The sequence below is a fragment of the Aquarana catesbeiana genome, linkage group LG07, assembly GCF_042186555.1.
Source record: "Aquarana catesbeiana isolate 2022-GZ linkage group LG07, ASM4218655v1, whole genome shotgun sequence".
In the NCBI taxonomy this organism is placed as follows: Eukaryota; Metazoa; Chordata; class Amphibia; order Anura; family Ranidae; genus Aquarana; species Aquarana catesbeiana.
In genome coordinates, this window is record NC_133330.1 from 328,723,337 (window position 1) to 328,737,941 (window position 14,605).

General features: G+C 45.8%; 1 protein-coding gene across 1 annotated transcript in view; it reads left to right on the forward strand.

Annotated features, from left to right (window-relative positions):
- DOCK7 (dedicator of cytokinesis 7) overlaps positions 1 to 14,605 on the forward strand; it is a 272,852-nt gene that overhangs the window by 17,341 nt on the left and 240,906 nt on the right. Inside the window, exon 2 of the mRNA XM_073593823.1 lies at positions 12,502 to 12,604. Within this exon, the coding sequence (XP_073449924.1) occupies positions 12,502 to 12,604 (103 nt within the window). The remainder of the gene's footprint in view (positions 1 to 12,501; positions 12,605 to 14,605) is intronic.

The following is a 14,605-nucleotide window of genomic DNA, read 5'->3' on the forward strand; positions in this document are numbered from 1 at the left end:
GCGACTTTGAATGGGTGCCTGCACTTCTTTGATGCGATTTTGATCCATATAATGTAAAGAGTGTGAATGGAGCCCTAAAGTAGAAAAAAAAGCAATTAAAAAAAAAAAAAAAAGATTTAATAGAGTGAGGGAGGGTTATAATAAACCCTTCTTTGTGTCCCCACCAATCACGTGACTCGCAGGGTTCTCTTCCTCTTCAGGTCTATTAGTGGGCATTCATTGATCCAGAGAGCAGTACTGATATGATGATGTCATTGCCTCTCTCAGCCTCATTGAATATAAATGTTGGGTGCCGTGTTGACGCCTCTCAGGGAGCGGGTCCAAGACACCCCGCGCTCATAGGATATCCTTAGTCTTCCATCATTCAGACCAGAAGACTGAGGACATCTAGAGGCGAAAAGCTATTGCTGCAGAGGACAGAGCCAAAGAGGAGAGGTAAGTATTGCAGCCAGAGCTGATTTTTCTTTTTTGTTTTCTTTTTAAACCACCAGGGGCCTTTTTTTTTTTTTTTTTTACATATAAATTTAACCCATACTTGGGCTTTAAAGCGGGAGTCCAGTGAAAAAAATTTTTTTAGATGTCAGCAGCTACAAATGCTGCAGCTGCTGACTTTTAAAATAAGGTCACTCACCTGTCCTGGGGTCCAGCGGTGTCGGCACCCGAGACAGAGCCGTCCCTCGATCCTCGGGTGCTGCCGCCGCCATTCTCAGTGAGGGAATCAGGAAGTGAAGCGTTGCGGCTTCACTTCCCGATTCCCTACTGCGCATGCGCGTTCTCAATGGTCCCCGCTGTCTCCTGGGACCTGTGTCTTTCCCAGGAGACAGTGGGAGAGTGCGGGAGGGGGTGTGACTCCCGCTGAAGTCTATTCCCGGAAGTGGGTGCAGATACCTGTATTAGACAGGTATCTGCACCCCCCTGAAAGTTGCCAATTGTGACACCGGAGGGGGGGGGGGGGGATCCGATGAGTGGAAGTTCCACTTTTGGGGGAACCCCGTTTTAAAGGAGAAGTACAGACAAAGCTTGTTTGGCTGTGCTTCTCATGGAGATCACAGGAGTGTAGTTCGCATAGCTCTCAACTGTCCCTGATTTCGAGGGACTGTCCCTGATTTGGAGCAATGTCCCTCTGTCCCTCTTTCCTCCTCATTTGTCCCTTATTTTGGTCTGATCTATATAGTTGTATATAAAATGCACTTTTTATCTTTCAGAAAGTGTTTCCCAGTGCTAAATCTTTCATCCAACGTATAAATTGCTGCCCTTGTAAATGTCAGAAGCCGATATAAGGAATAATAGTGGTAAAAAAAAAAAAAAAAGCACTTGTGGGTTTTGCTATGCTTTTCTTTTGTATAATACTCCTTTAAGTGGGTGTGGCAGGGGGTGTGTCCTATGCCTACATATGTTTGCTAATAGGTCCCTCATTCTGATCTCAAAAAGTTGGAAGGTATGTATTTTGTTCTGCACTCCTGTGACCCGTTTATCAGCAGACAGCGGGTTGAAGTCCCCTGTCTGCTGATGTCACAGAGCTGGTCCAGCCCTGGGCAATATCCGCCCACACGCCTGGACCGGCACACGGCTCAGCCTCTCAGTGAGCCAATGAGAGCCTGAGCCGGCCACTCCCGTCCCCTCCACAGCCCAGAGCTCCAGTGAGCACGGGGGGGATTGGGCGGGCTCTCTGTCAGTCACCGGCTCTCTGCTCAGGAGCCCTAAGAATCGAGCGATCTGCAGTATTTGATCGCTCGGTTCTCCAGTGTTAGAGCTGGCGGTGGACAGATGCGGCATCCTCCTAGGTAAGTATGATTCTGTAAAAAAAAAAAAAGTTAACCCCATACTTCTCTTTTAAATCAACCCTGGCACTTTGAGCTGTGTGGACAAGGTGATGGTGATGGTGATGGGGGAGGAGGGTCTCTTTAAAATGATAATAAGCGGTTTGCCCCAAGGCCTCTTCTGACACCTCCGGCCCCTCGCTGTGTGCGGATTTATGATTGGGTACTGCACACCTCTTCTCTTTCCGCTGTGTTATTGAACTGCGTAGATCTGTCTGGATAAGATTTAAGCGGTTATATCTTTTCTTTTTTTTTTGTTCTAAGTAAATACGCAGTTTTCGGTCATTTGTCATGGGAGCCGAGACAGAAATTCCACCAGTCAGCACCGCACAAAGATCTATTGACGACTTTGCTGCTCTTGCATTTTTCTCTCCATAGATATTTTATTCTTAGCTGCCGGGTATTTCCACCAGAAGGAGCTTGAGATATTTTTTTTTTTTTTTTTTATTGCTCAGAATTTGTTGATAATATTCTGTTTTCTCAAAGTCTATATAATCCCAATCACTGAAACGTAGGGATGCACCGATACCAGTTTTTAAAGACTGAGTACGGATACTTTTTCTCAAGTACTCGCCGATACCAATTACCGACAACTATTTTGCCCATGGATTTAATTTTGTTTTTTTACAGTTCACACCAGTGTTTTTTTTTTTGTCATGCGACTTGACAGTTCAAAATCGCATGACAAGTCGCACCCCATTTACGATTTCATTGCGACTTACATTGACTTCTGTTAAATGAAGCCACAAGCCTCAATGAAATTGGAGGCGCAGATCGCACTTCAGCGCAGTTTCAAAGCCACAGATCAGTGGGGTTTGGCCCTCCCAAATTTCATTACGGCTTGCAATATCATTTAACCAGGGGCGGCTCGTCCATTTGGGGCACCGCCCCCCCCCCCCCCCCCCCATCCATCACCGCCTCTCCCTATCCAATGCGTCCGGCCTGCTGCAGGGTGCCGGATGCATTTTGAAGTGTTTTTTGAAGCACCTTGGCTCTGATAGGCTTCAAAATAGGGCGGGCTCTGGACGCAGACAATGCGAACGGAGCCCACCCAGGTGTTTTACAACAACGGATGAATATTCACTATTGTAACACTGATCCTCCTCCCGGCCAGTCAGGAAGCAGGTTTTGAGACCCGTCACCCGATTGGCTGAAAGGACAGGCGATCCTATTGGACGCATAGGAGGAGGGGAGGAGCCACGCGCTGGAGGAGAGGACACGGAGCCCGCTGCCTGCCTAGATGGGGTAAGTGTTGGACCGACCTGCAAACAGCGGGGGGACAGAAGTCAACGGAAGTCGCCATGAAATCGCAAAAAAGTATCAGTTTTAGTATCAAAAACATTTGCACAAGTACTCATGCAAATACTTAGACCCCTTTCACACTGGGGCGCTTTTCAGGTGTTTTAGCGCTAAAAATAGCGCCTGAAAAAAGCGCCTCTCACGCCTCCCCAGTGTGAAAGCCCGAGAGCTTTCACACTGGGGCGGTGTGCTTGCAGGACGGGAAAAAAAGTGCTGCAAGCAGCATCTTTGGGGCGGTGTGTACAGCGCTCCCAAAACGCCCTGCCTATTGAAATAAATGGGCAGCGCTGCCAAAACGCTACAATACGGGCGCTTTTAACACTTTCTTCGGCCACCAGCGGGGGTTAAAAGCGCCCCGCTAGTGGCCGAATAACACCAGCACACCCCCCCCCCCCCCCCCCAGTGTGAAAGTACCCTTAGTATCGGCACCGATACTGAAATGTTAGAAAATCCTGAAATGACATTTCAGAAGACATTTTCAGTCTTTTTAAACCTGCAGCTTTTATTATTAACCTCTTGGCGTTGGCACCTCCCGGCCCTTTAAGAGGTTTATGACGTGGGGGGCAGCGTGGCTTAAGACCACGTGACCACCGGGATTGGCTGTTTACGGCAGGCATGTGATCTAAAAAAAAAAACCCTTTCGGTTAGACAACAGTAACTGTGGCGGGAGCGTGCAGCGCGCGTGCGCTGTCGCCACAGGTTTACGGGCAGCAATTCATGCAAATGTGCGGCCCCTCTGCGATCAGAGGTTAAAATAATACCTGGTGGTCCTACCGTTAAGGTTCTTGTTCAGCCACTTCCCGCTACAAGGTTTTAACACTCTCCCTATTTCCCAATTTATTCTCCATTGTTGTCATTCGGGATTCTGATGAAGACCACAAGTGACCGTTTTACAATTATGTGTAGCCAGGTGTTGGGCTAAAGCCGTATAGAGAAGGAGAAGTTGTCTTTAGTTCTTCTCTCCCTCCGCTGCAGGGGTGCCCAACCGCGGGAGCCCTCTGTTGTGACCCGCGATGACCTGCTGTGGAATGGCGCCGTCCCAGAACATCAGTGTTGAGAATGGAGCCGGCGGTGGAGGAAGCATGTGGCTGCAGTAGAGAGCAGAGCCGATGCTTCCTGCATAGCGCCGGCTCCTGTCGCAGGTGGATTGATACCAAATGCACCTCCGCCTGGGACAGCAACAGCCAGCGATATCGTCAGGATTCCTGAAGATTGAGGTCCGTTTTTAACCACTTAAAGACCAGCGGCTGCGGTTATACTGCGGCAGGTTGGCTCTATTACGCGAATCGCCATCGTACGTCGCTTTGTGCAACAAATATAGCAGGCGCACGCGCGTGGCGGGCAGGTGCGAAGTCCGCCGGCAACCCGTGATCACTCCACATAGAGGCAGAACGGGGCTCTGCCAGTGTAAACACGGCGGATCCCCGTTCTGACAGGGGAGCGGAGAGTGATCGTCTGTTCCTAGGGATTAGAAACAGCGATCTCTCTCCTCCTCCAGTCAGCCCAGCCCCCCATACAGTTAGAAACACCTCCCAGGGAACACATTTAACCCCTTGATCTCCCCTGGTGTTGACCCCTTCCCTGCCAGTGACATTCATACAGTAATCAATGCGTTTTTATAGCACTGATCGCTGTATAAATGTCACTGGTCCCAAAAAAGTGTCCGATCTGTCTCTGCCGCAATGTTGGAGTCCCTCTAAAAATCGCAGATCGCCGCCATTTCTAGTAAAAAAAATAATAATAAAATTGACATAAATATATCCCCTTTTCTGTAGACACTATGGGGTTTATTTACTAAAGGCAAAAACACTCTGCACTACAGGTGCACTTGAAAATGCACCGAATTTTTTTTTTGGTGCCGAAACCGATACCAAAAATAAATCTTCCTTGATCCCGAAAAACCAACACCGATACCGAAAGAAACTGTTTTAAAAAATATTTTTTTACAGGAGATGGTCAGAGACTGCAGACATAGTACAGGAGATGATCAGAGACTGCGGACATGATACAGGAGATGGTCAGAGACCGCAGACATGGTACAGGAGATGATCAGAGACTGCAGACATGATACAGGAGATGGTCAGAGACCGCAGACATGGTACAGGAGATGATCAGAGACTGCAGACATGATACAGGAGATGATCAGAGACTGCAGACATGATACAGGAGATGGTCAGAGACTGCAGACATGGTACAGGAGATGATCAGAAACTGCAGACATGATACAGGAGATGGTCAGAGACTGCAGACATGGTACAGAAGATGATCAGAGACCGGGGACATGATACAGGAGATGGTCAGAGACCGCAGACATGGTACAGGAGATGGTCAGAGACCGCAGACATGGTACAGGAGATGGTCAGAGACCGCAGACATGGTACAGGAGATGGTCAGAGACTGGGGACATGGTACAGGAGATGGTCAGAGACTGCAGACATAGTACAGGAGATGGTCAGAGACTGGGGACATAATACAGGAGATGGTCAGAGACTGCAGACATGGAACAGGAGATGATCAGAGACTGGGGACATGATGCAGGCGATGATCAGAGACTGCAGACATGATACAGGAGATGGTCAGAGACTGCAGACATGATACAAGAGATGGTCAGAGACTGCAGACATAGTACAGGAGATGGTCAGAGACTGCAGACATGATACAAGAGATGGTCAGAGACTGCAGACATAGTACAGGAGATGGTCAGAGACTGCAGACATGATACAAGAGATGGTCAGAGACTGCAGACATAGTACAGGAGATGGTCAGAGACTTGGGACATGGTCAGAGAGTCAGAGACTGCGAACATGATACAAGAGATCAATGCAGCCTCACCAGTGCCCGTCAGATGCAGCCAGCCAGTGTCCCTGGTAGTGCAGCCTGTGTCCCCATTGCAGCCAGTGAAGGGAGAGGAGAGCCGCCGCCGCCTGTTTGATTACAGCGCCGGGAACATCACAGCTTTCATTTCAATAGCTGTGTGTTTCCCGCTGAGGCCTAAACTGAGAAAGAAATTTGTTTTTTTTTGTTTTTGTTTTTTAAATTGCGATATTACTTATAGCAAAAAGTAAAACATATTTGTCACTCTCTTCTTTTGTTTATAGCGCAAAAAATGAAAACCGCAAAGGTGATCAAGTACCACCAAAAAGAAAGCTCTATTTGTGGGGTAAAAAAAAAAGATAAAAATTTCATTTAAATACAGTGTTGCATGACCGCGCAATTGTCATTCAAAATGCGACAGCTCTGGAAACGGAAAATTGGCCTGGGCGGGAAGGGGGTGAAAATGCCCGGTATTGAAGTGGTTAAACTGCCTCACTGCATATTTGTCGTCAGCACTGGGACATGTGGACACCCCCCCCCATCCGGCTGCCTCTGCTGCTTGGGGTGGGGAGGGCATCTGGACCTATTTTTAGCACCCCTTCCCCATTCCGACCGCAAGTGTAAATTAGCCTTTAGTGTTTACATCTACTTATATGGTTCAATTTGGTGATCATAATTCTTTGAAAGAATTAGTTGTGTTTTTTTTTTTTTTTTTTACGTGATATTCCAGTTTTAATAAAATGAATAAAAATCCCTCCAGAATTTTATTTTATTTATTTATTTTTATTTTATTTATTTTATTTTATTTATTTATTTTTTCCAGTTGTACATCTTGCACACATAATACAATTTTTAAAAGCACAGAGCAAGGGCTGGGGAATCCCGATCTATTTTTTCTGGTTGCTAGGCAGAAGAAAGTGGATTTTGGGTCAGTTTAAAAAAATCTGTGTTGGCCGCAGGTTGAGATGGAAAGGTATTTTTTTTTAATAACGCCGAATTGCCAGATGACATGTGTGGGGTGATTGTATTATGTTATATGAATATTTTAATGATGCCAGGGATATCGTTCAGATTTTAGCCTGAGGAGCAGACGAATGAAATTCTTCATTAATTGTAATTCACTCCCTTTTACCGCGTTCCTCAGGAGGCATCAATGTCACTCGTCTGCAGAGATTTGTTCCAGTAGATGAGGCTCCATTTAGGAAGCTTGGGAGCCCCCCTCTGCCCCCTTAGTCCCAAGCTTCCTAAATGGAGCTCAGATTTAATTTAATTAAAGGGTAACTCCACTTTTGTGGGGAAAAAAAATAACAAATTTAAAAAAATAAAATAATATAGCGTGTACAATTGGGACACAAGTCATATTGTAGTTGAATGTTATTAAAAATGACCTTTCCTTTTCCATCTGCAGTGCTGTCATTTTCTGTAAAATGCAATATGGCCACCTGGAGGCGCTCTGTACACAGAATGTATACAGAACGCCCCCCGCCCAGAAATGTAATTTCCTGCTCGTGTGATTGGCTCACTGATTTTCCCAGAAGTCTGCACCAAGATACAAGTCTGATTTCGGGCATCCCCTGCAACAAAATTTTTGGTGAGATCCTCCCAATAGGAAATCGCATCTAAAAGGATGCAGACCCTGCAGTTTTCCCTCATTAGAACCCCGGCAGGTGCAGCAGCTAATTATAAAGTCAGTTCCATTCATTTTGTACATGGACACAGACAATCGCTGATTTCTTCAGAATAACAAAAGGTAGGAATCTGCAACAAAGTTTGTTAAAATGCCTGCAATGTACATAGATCACCCAGAGGGGGGTGTTTTTTATTTTTCTCAACAAAAGTGAAGTTCCTCTTTAAGATTCACACCTATTCTGGTCTGTTGCAGTGTGTTAGCGTGCTCACTTTAATATGCGTTGCATTCAGGGATCCCATTCATTTGAATGGGCTGCCAACGCTGTACAACGGACAGAAAAACAGACCTGCGCCCCTTTTTTGTGATGCAGAGCACCGCAGCGCACAGTCCCTGGAATTCATAATGAAAGATTTTGTGAACGTGTCTCACGTGAATGCTAATGGTGGCACAGCATGTGCCAAGCTCGTGTACCTGTTTAGAAGTGGCACTTGAATTTGACGCACTTTTAGAAGGAAAGCAAGACACTTTCGCAAAATCGGTCTCTGTACGTAGAAGGGGCGCAAAATAGAACTACCTGAATATGGAAGATTTTTGTTGAAAAGAATATTCTGGCTACAGGGTTTCCGTTCATAAAATGGATTGTGGTCTCCATTCATAATACATCCATTCATAAAAGGGATTGGTGTCTCCACTCATAATGCATCCAATCATAAAAGGGATTGGTGTCATCACTCATAATGTATCCATTCATAAAATGTATTCTGGTCTCCACTCAATGGATCCATTCATAAAATGGATTGTGGTCTCCACTCATAATGCATCCATTCATGAAAAAGGATTGAGGTCTCGACTCATTATGCATCCATTCATAAAATGGATTGTGGTCTCCACTCATAATGGATCCATTCATAAAATGGATTGTGATCTCCATAATGCATCCATTCACAGAATGGATTGTGGTCTCCACTCATAATGCATCCATTCATAAAATGGATTGTGGTCTCCATAATGCATCCATTCATAAAATGGATTGTGGTCTCCATAATGCATCCATTCATAAAAGGGATTGGTGTCATCACTCATAATGTATCCATTCATAAAATGTATTCTGGTCTCCACTCAATGGATCCATTCATAAAATGGATTGTGGTCTCCACTCATAATGCATCCATTCATAAAAGGGATTGGGGTCTCCACTCATTATGCATCTATTCATAAAATGGATTGTGCTCTCCACTCATAATGGATCCATTCATAAAATGGATTGTGGTCTCCATAATGCATCCATTCATAAAATGGATTGTGGTCTCCACTCGTAATGCATCCATTCATAAAATGGATTGTGGTCTCCACTCGTAATGCATCCATTCATAAAAGGGATTGGGGTCTCCACTCATAATGCATCCATTCATAAAATGGATTGTGGTCTCCACTCCTAATGCATCCATTCATAAAAGGGATTGGGGTCTCCACTCATAATGCATCCATTCATAAAATGGATTGTGGTCTCCACTCCTAATGCATCCATTCATAAATCATATTGTGATCTTTAATCACAAAGTCTTCATTAATAAAACATACCGTATATACTCGAGTATAAGTCGAGTTTTTCAGCACATTTTTTTGTGCTGAAAGTGCCTATCCATGGCTTATACTCGAGTCAAGCACTTTTCTGCAGCAAAAAATGTCATTTTCCAAACCAAATTTGGGGCCCCGTATCTCAGGGCCACTTGGTGCTAGAAACCCCAAACCCAGGGGAACTGGTACCACAACATATCCAAAGCTGGGGTTCCTAGCACCAAGTGGCCCTGAGATACGGGGCCCCAAAATCGGTTCAGAAAATGTCATTCTCTGCTGCAGAAAAGTGCTTGACATTTTCTGAACCGACTTTGGGGCCCCGTATCTCAGGGCCACTTGGTGCTAGAAACCCCAAATTTGGTGTGCACACCCAGTAGAACTGGTACCACAACATATCCAACATACCCGAGATACGGGGCCCCAAAATCGGTTTGGAAAATGTCATTCTCTTGCAGAAAAGTGCTTGACATTTTCTGAACTGATTTTTGGGGCCCTGTGTCTCGGGGCCACTTGGTGCTAGAAACTCCAGCTTTGGATATTTTATGGAACCAGTTCCAGTGGGTTTGCACACTAAATTTGGTGTTCCTAGCATTAAGTGGCCCCGAGATATGGGGTTAACTGTGTCCATCTGCAGCAATGTCATTTCGGGACCCTTTGGGTTCAGAGACCCCAAATTTTGGCTGCAGCTAGGGGGCACCTAGGAACCCTTAACTACCGAGTTTGAAGTTCGGGGGACCTATGGCTGCAAATGGGCATTGTTGACCCTCTTTTCCACTTACAGTAGCTGTGCATTTCTCACCCTAGGCTTATACTCGAGTCAATAAGTTTTTCCCATTTTTCTGTGGTAAATTAGGGTCTCGACTTTTACTCGGAACGACTTATACTCGAGTATGTACGGTAATATGGTCTCTGTTCATAAAGCGTTCATTCATAATGCATATTGTGGCCTCCATTCATTAGGCATTCATTCATAAAATGGATTGTGGTCTCCATAAAGCATATAGGGGGAGATTTACTAAAACTGGAGAGTGCAAAATCTGGTGCAGCTGTGCTCGGTAGCCAATCAGCTTCCAGGTTTTTTTCGTCAAAGTGGTTGTAAAGCCACGTTGTTCTCTTCATATGATCCCCTGCGTTCCATTACATTATGTGCCCCAGTGTACATACTTTCAAACAAAATGCAGTTTTTATACCTTATTAAAGAGTGGCGCTCACGTGAATGCCCTCCGCTCTCATCTCCTGATCCGAGAGCTTCAGTGGGAGGGGCTGAGAATCCCCCACCGACATCGGCCAGGAGGAGAGCGGTGGGAAGTCACGTGAGCGCTGAGCGGCGCTCTGAAATAAGGTATAAAATGCATTTGTTTAAATAAAGCACACAACGTTCTCTAACACAGGGGATTGTATGAACATAACCAAGTTATTTTAGCAGCAGGATGGGATGAGCGGGCACTGACACCAGCTGACGTGGGGGGGGGGGGGTGCACTTTTCCTTGGACCATGGATATAACTGACAGCACAAGTCCTCACACTTTCATCTGACGTTCACGGGTATCACTCTCCCAGTTCCCGGTATAGACGGTCCCCAGACAGCCCTTGGTCCTTAGCACCATGTGTCAATATTTTGAGCCGACATATATGCAGATTGCACCTGCTCCTGAGGAAGTGGAATGAAGTCCACGAAACGCGTTGAGCGTTATAAGATGCAGTTTTTCTGTTTTTAATCATGTGTTTTAGATGTTTGTTTTTCACATCAATTTTTTTGCCTTACATTGTAATACTAATGTGATTCTTCACTTGACCGGCTCTAAATTTCATATCCCCGTGGTAGTGCGTTATGGCTCGATTGCATATTTGACGCATATATTTCACCGCATAAATTGCTGTTTCCATGATGTAATACTTCCATAATTTGCTTATGAGACCTCTCAATAAAAAACCTTTATTTACTAATAATATTTTTTTTGTATATTTATCTATACCGTGTTTATGTTCTATACCAACTGTTGGTTACACACCTCATTTAAAGTCCCAACCCTCCTCCTCCTCTTATAATAATAGGGATGGCGGCACATTACCGCACGTGTCTCATTTAAAGTCCCACATTTTTATTTTTGTTGCAACTGTTACAACCTTTTGTACCACCTGCCCCACCCTATTAAATTGTAAGCTCTTCTGAGCAGGGACCTCGTAATCCTCTTGTATTTTATTTTATTATAACTGTATTGTCTCCTTTTTATATTGTAAAGCGCTGCGTAAACCGTTGGCGCTATATAAATCCTGTATAATAATAATAATAATGTAGTATTTAAAGTGGTTCTAAAGGCTTAAAGCGGAGTTCCGCTTAAAAAAAAAAAAATACTGCAGCTGCTGACTTTTAATAATCGGACACTTACCTGTCCCAGGGTCCAGCGATGCGGGGGAACGAAGCCCCGCTCGTCTCCCCCTCCGCTCGGCGGCGCTGGCATTGTAGCTGTGGGTGCCCGGCTGTGGGTGCCCGGCGAGCGGCGCCTGCGCGCCGTGATTGGCTGCGCAATCATCTGGGACCTGTCACGTGTCCCAGATGATTGACAGAGGGAGGGGGGAGAGGCGATCTCCCTTCCTGCACCGAGGGGAAGTGACGTCAAGAGCCCAGGCTTTGAAGGAGGCAGACTACAAGGGACCCCCTAACAACAGGCATTTAGAGGTGAGTAAAAAAAAAAAATTTCTCCAAATTTTTTTTTTTTTATTTTTTTTTTTATGCACGTTAATTTTTTTTTTTTTTTTTGGGGGGGGTGGAACTCCACTTTAAGATTTTTTCACTTCAATGCATTCTATGCACTAAGGTAAAAAAAACCTTCTGGTTGCAGCCCCCCCCCAGCCCCATTAATACCTGAGCTCCATCTAGATCCAGGGATGTGCATGAGAGCAGTGGCTCTTCCGGGTCTCTCTCTCTCTCCTCATTGGTTCACACAGCCGCTGGAGCCATTGGCTCCGGCCAGTGAGCCAATGAGGAGAGAGCGGGGCAGGGCTAAACTATGCTCTGTGTGTGAATGGCCACACAAAGCGCGGCTCAGGAGCGAGCCTTCTCGAGTGCCCCCCCATAACAAGAGGCTTGCTATTGGAAGCACATGGTAGGGGGGAGGAGCTGGTGGGGGACCCAAAAAAGAAGGATCCGGGCTGCTCTGTGCAAAACCATTACACAGAGCAGGTAAGTATAACATGTTTGTTAATTAAGAAAAATTATTTCCTTTTAGAATCACTTTAAGTCTATTTGGTATATTGTATTTTTTGGTGTCATTTTGCAGTTATGTGTGAATGTTGATTGAAGGGGAAAACTGCACTCCTTGTGCTTATTTGGTGTAATTTTTTTTTGACTTCTTATAGGACTGTGGCTGCGGAGGTACGCAAGCAAATCTCAGGACAATATGGCTCCCCTCAACTGTACAAAAACCTGAGCGTAGGAGGTGGGGGATCGCACCACGCCTCGGTGAGTCTACAGGGAGCGGGCTTATATTCTATTTGTGTAGCTCTTTGTTCACACTTGCGGCCCGGGATGAGGGGGGGGGGGGCGGTGGCTAGTAAAGCCGTGGTTTTACCGCTCCCAAACTGCCCACCTGAACACTAACGTACAGCTGCTTATGGCTGTACACATGCAAAACTTAAACGGAGGTACTGCCGCCAAAACGCGGCAAACGCAGTTCTTTGTGGCTTCTTCAATATTGCGTGCCATTCACATGCTTGCAGAATGGTAGTATGGCAATTATTGGGTTAAATAAGGCAGTGAGGAAGCGACATATTGCCTCTTCACGGCCTCTCAAGCACCTCCGAAAAAGCGACCAGAACGTGGATCGCTTTTCAGGGGAACGGCAGACCCTGGGGGAAGGTCAGGCTCAGAACTAGACTGTCCTGGGAGCTGTAGGAACTGAGATGAAGACGCCTATTGAACATGCACTATAATACCAAAAGTATTGGGACGCCTGCCTTTACATGCACATGAACTTTAATGGCATCCCAGTCTTAGTCCGTAGGGTTCAATGGTCTCGGGGAGCATCGATAGTTTCAAGAAACTATTAGATAAGCACCTGAATAACCGCAACATACAGGGATATACAATGTAATACTGAAATATAATCACATACATAGGTTGGATTTGATGGACTTGTGTCTTTTTTCGACCTCACCTACTATGTAACTATGTAATATTGAGTTGGCCCACCCTTTACCGCTAGAACAGCTTCAACTCTTCTGGGAAGGCCGTCCACAAGGTTTAGGAGTGTGTCTATGGGAATGTTTGACCATTCTTCCAAAAGCGCATTTGTGAGATCAGGCGCTGATGTTGGACGAGAAGGCTTGGCTCCGCTCTAATTCATCCCAAAGGTGTTCTATCGGGTTGAGGTCAGGCCAGTCAAGTTCCTCCACTACAAACTCACTCCTCCATGTCTTTATGGACCTTTCTTTGTGCACTGGTCCAAATCATTTGGTGGAGGGGGATTATGGTGTGGGGGTTGTTTTTCAGGGGTTGGGTTTGGCCCCTTAGTTCCAGTGAAGGGAACTCTTAAGACATCAGCATACCAAGACATTCTGGACAATTTCATGCTCCCAACTTTGTGGGAACAGTTTGGGGATGGCCCCTTCCTGTCCCAACATGACTGCACACCAGTTGCACAAAGCAAGGTCCATAAAGACATGGATGAGCGAATTTTGGGTGGAAGAACTTGACTGGCCTGCACAGAGCCCTGACCTCAACCCAATGGAAAATCTTTGGGATAATTTACTGCAAAGGTAACACAAAACACATTAAAAGTTCATTTTAAAATATAAAAGCTGAGGTTGCACTGAGTTTGTTTGTTATTTTTTTACTTTTTTGTTTTTCCATCACATGGGGGTCAAAGTCCCCTATGGGGTGATTCTTTTGGTGACAAGCTCTCTTTAATGAGGCATGCAGGGTCTAAAAGACCCCACATTTTTCCCCCTGTGCTTCACTGAATGGAATACAATGCACATCGCACTGCATTACATTCTTTCCCGGCCTTCGTGGTCGAGGAAACATCTGGGTCCGTCACATCCGGTTCAACAGCTAGAAGGGGAGGAAAGCGGAGGTGTGTCCGTTCTCCTCCCTCCCATATATTTGGGTTGGATATCGGACTTGCCCAGGGATAGGCTTTAAAGCCGGTCAACTGGTTATGCTAGGTGTCCAGTTCCTTAGATCAGCTTGTTTGAATATGAACGCCTTCCTGATCCCTCCCGGTGGTCCCTGTAACTGGGTCTTAACCCTGGGAGATGACACCTTGATCACATGATCATTGTGGTTGACTCTCACAGCAGTCACATGATCGGGAGCTCACGCCATTGGCTTCTGATCACAGAGACCGGGAGCCCTTTAGCAACAACTCAATCAGTGTTGCTGGGAGCGCGCGGTGAGTGTGCTCTTGGCACGCAACCTCGGACCACAATGGAGGCCTATGTGCGGCAGTTGGGTGTTAATGCC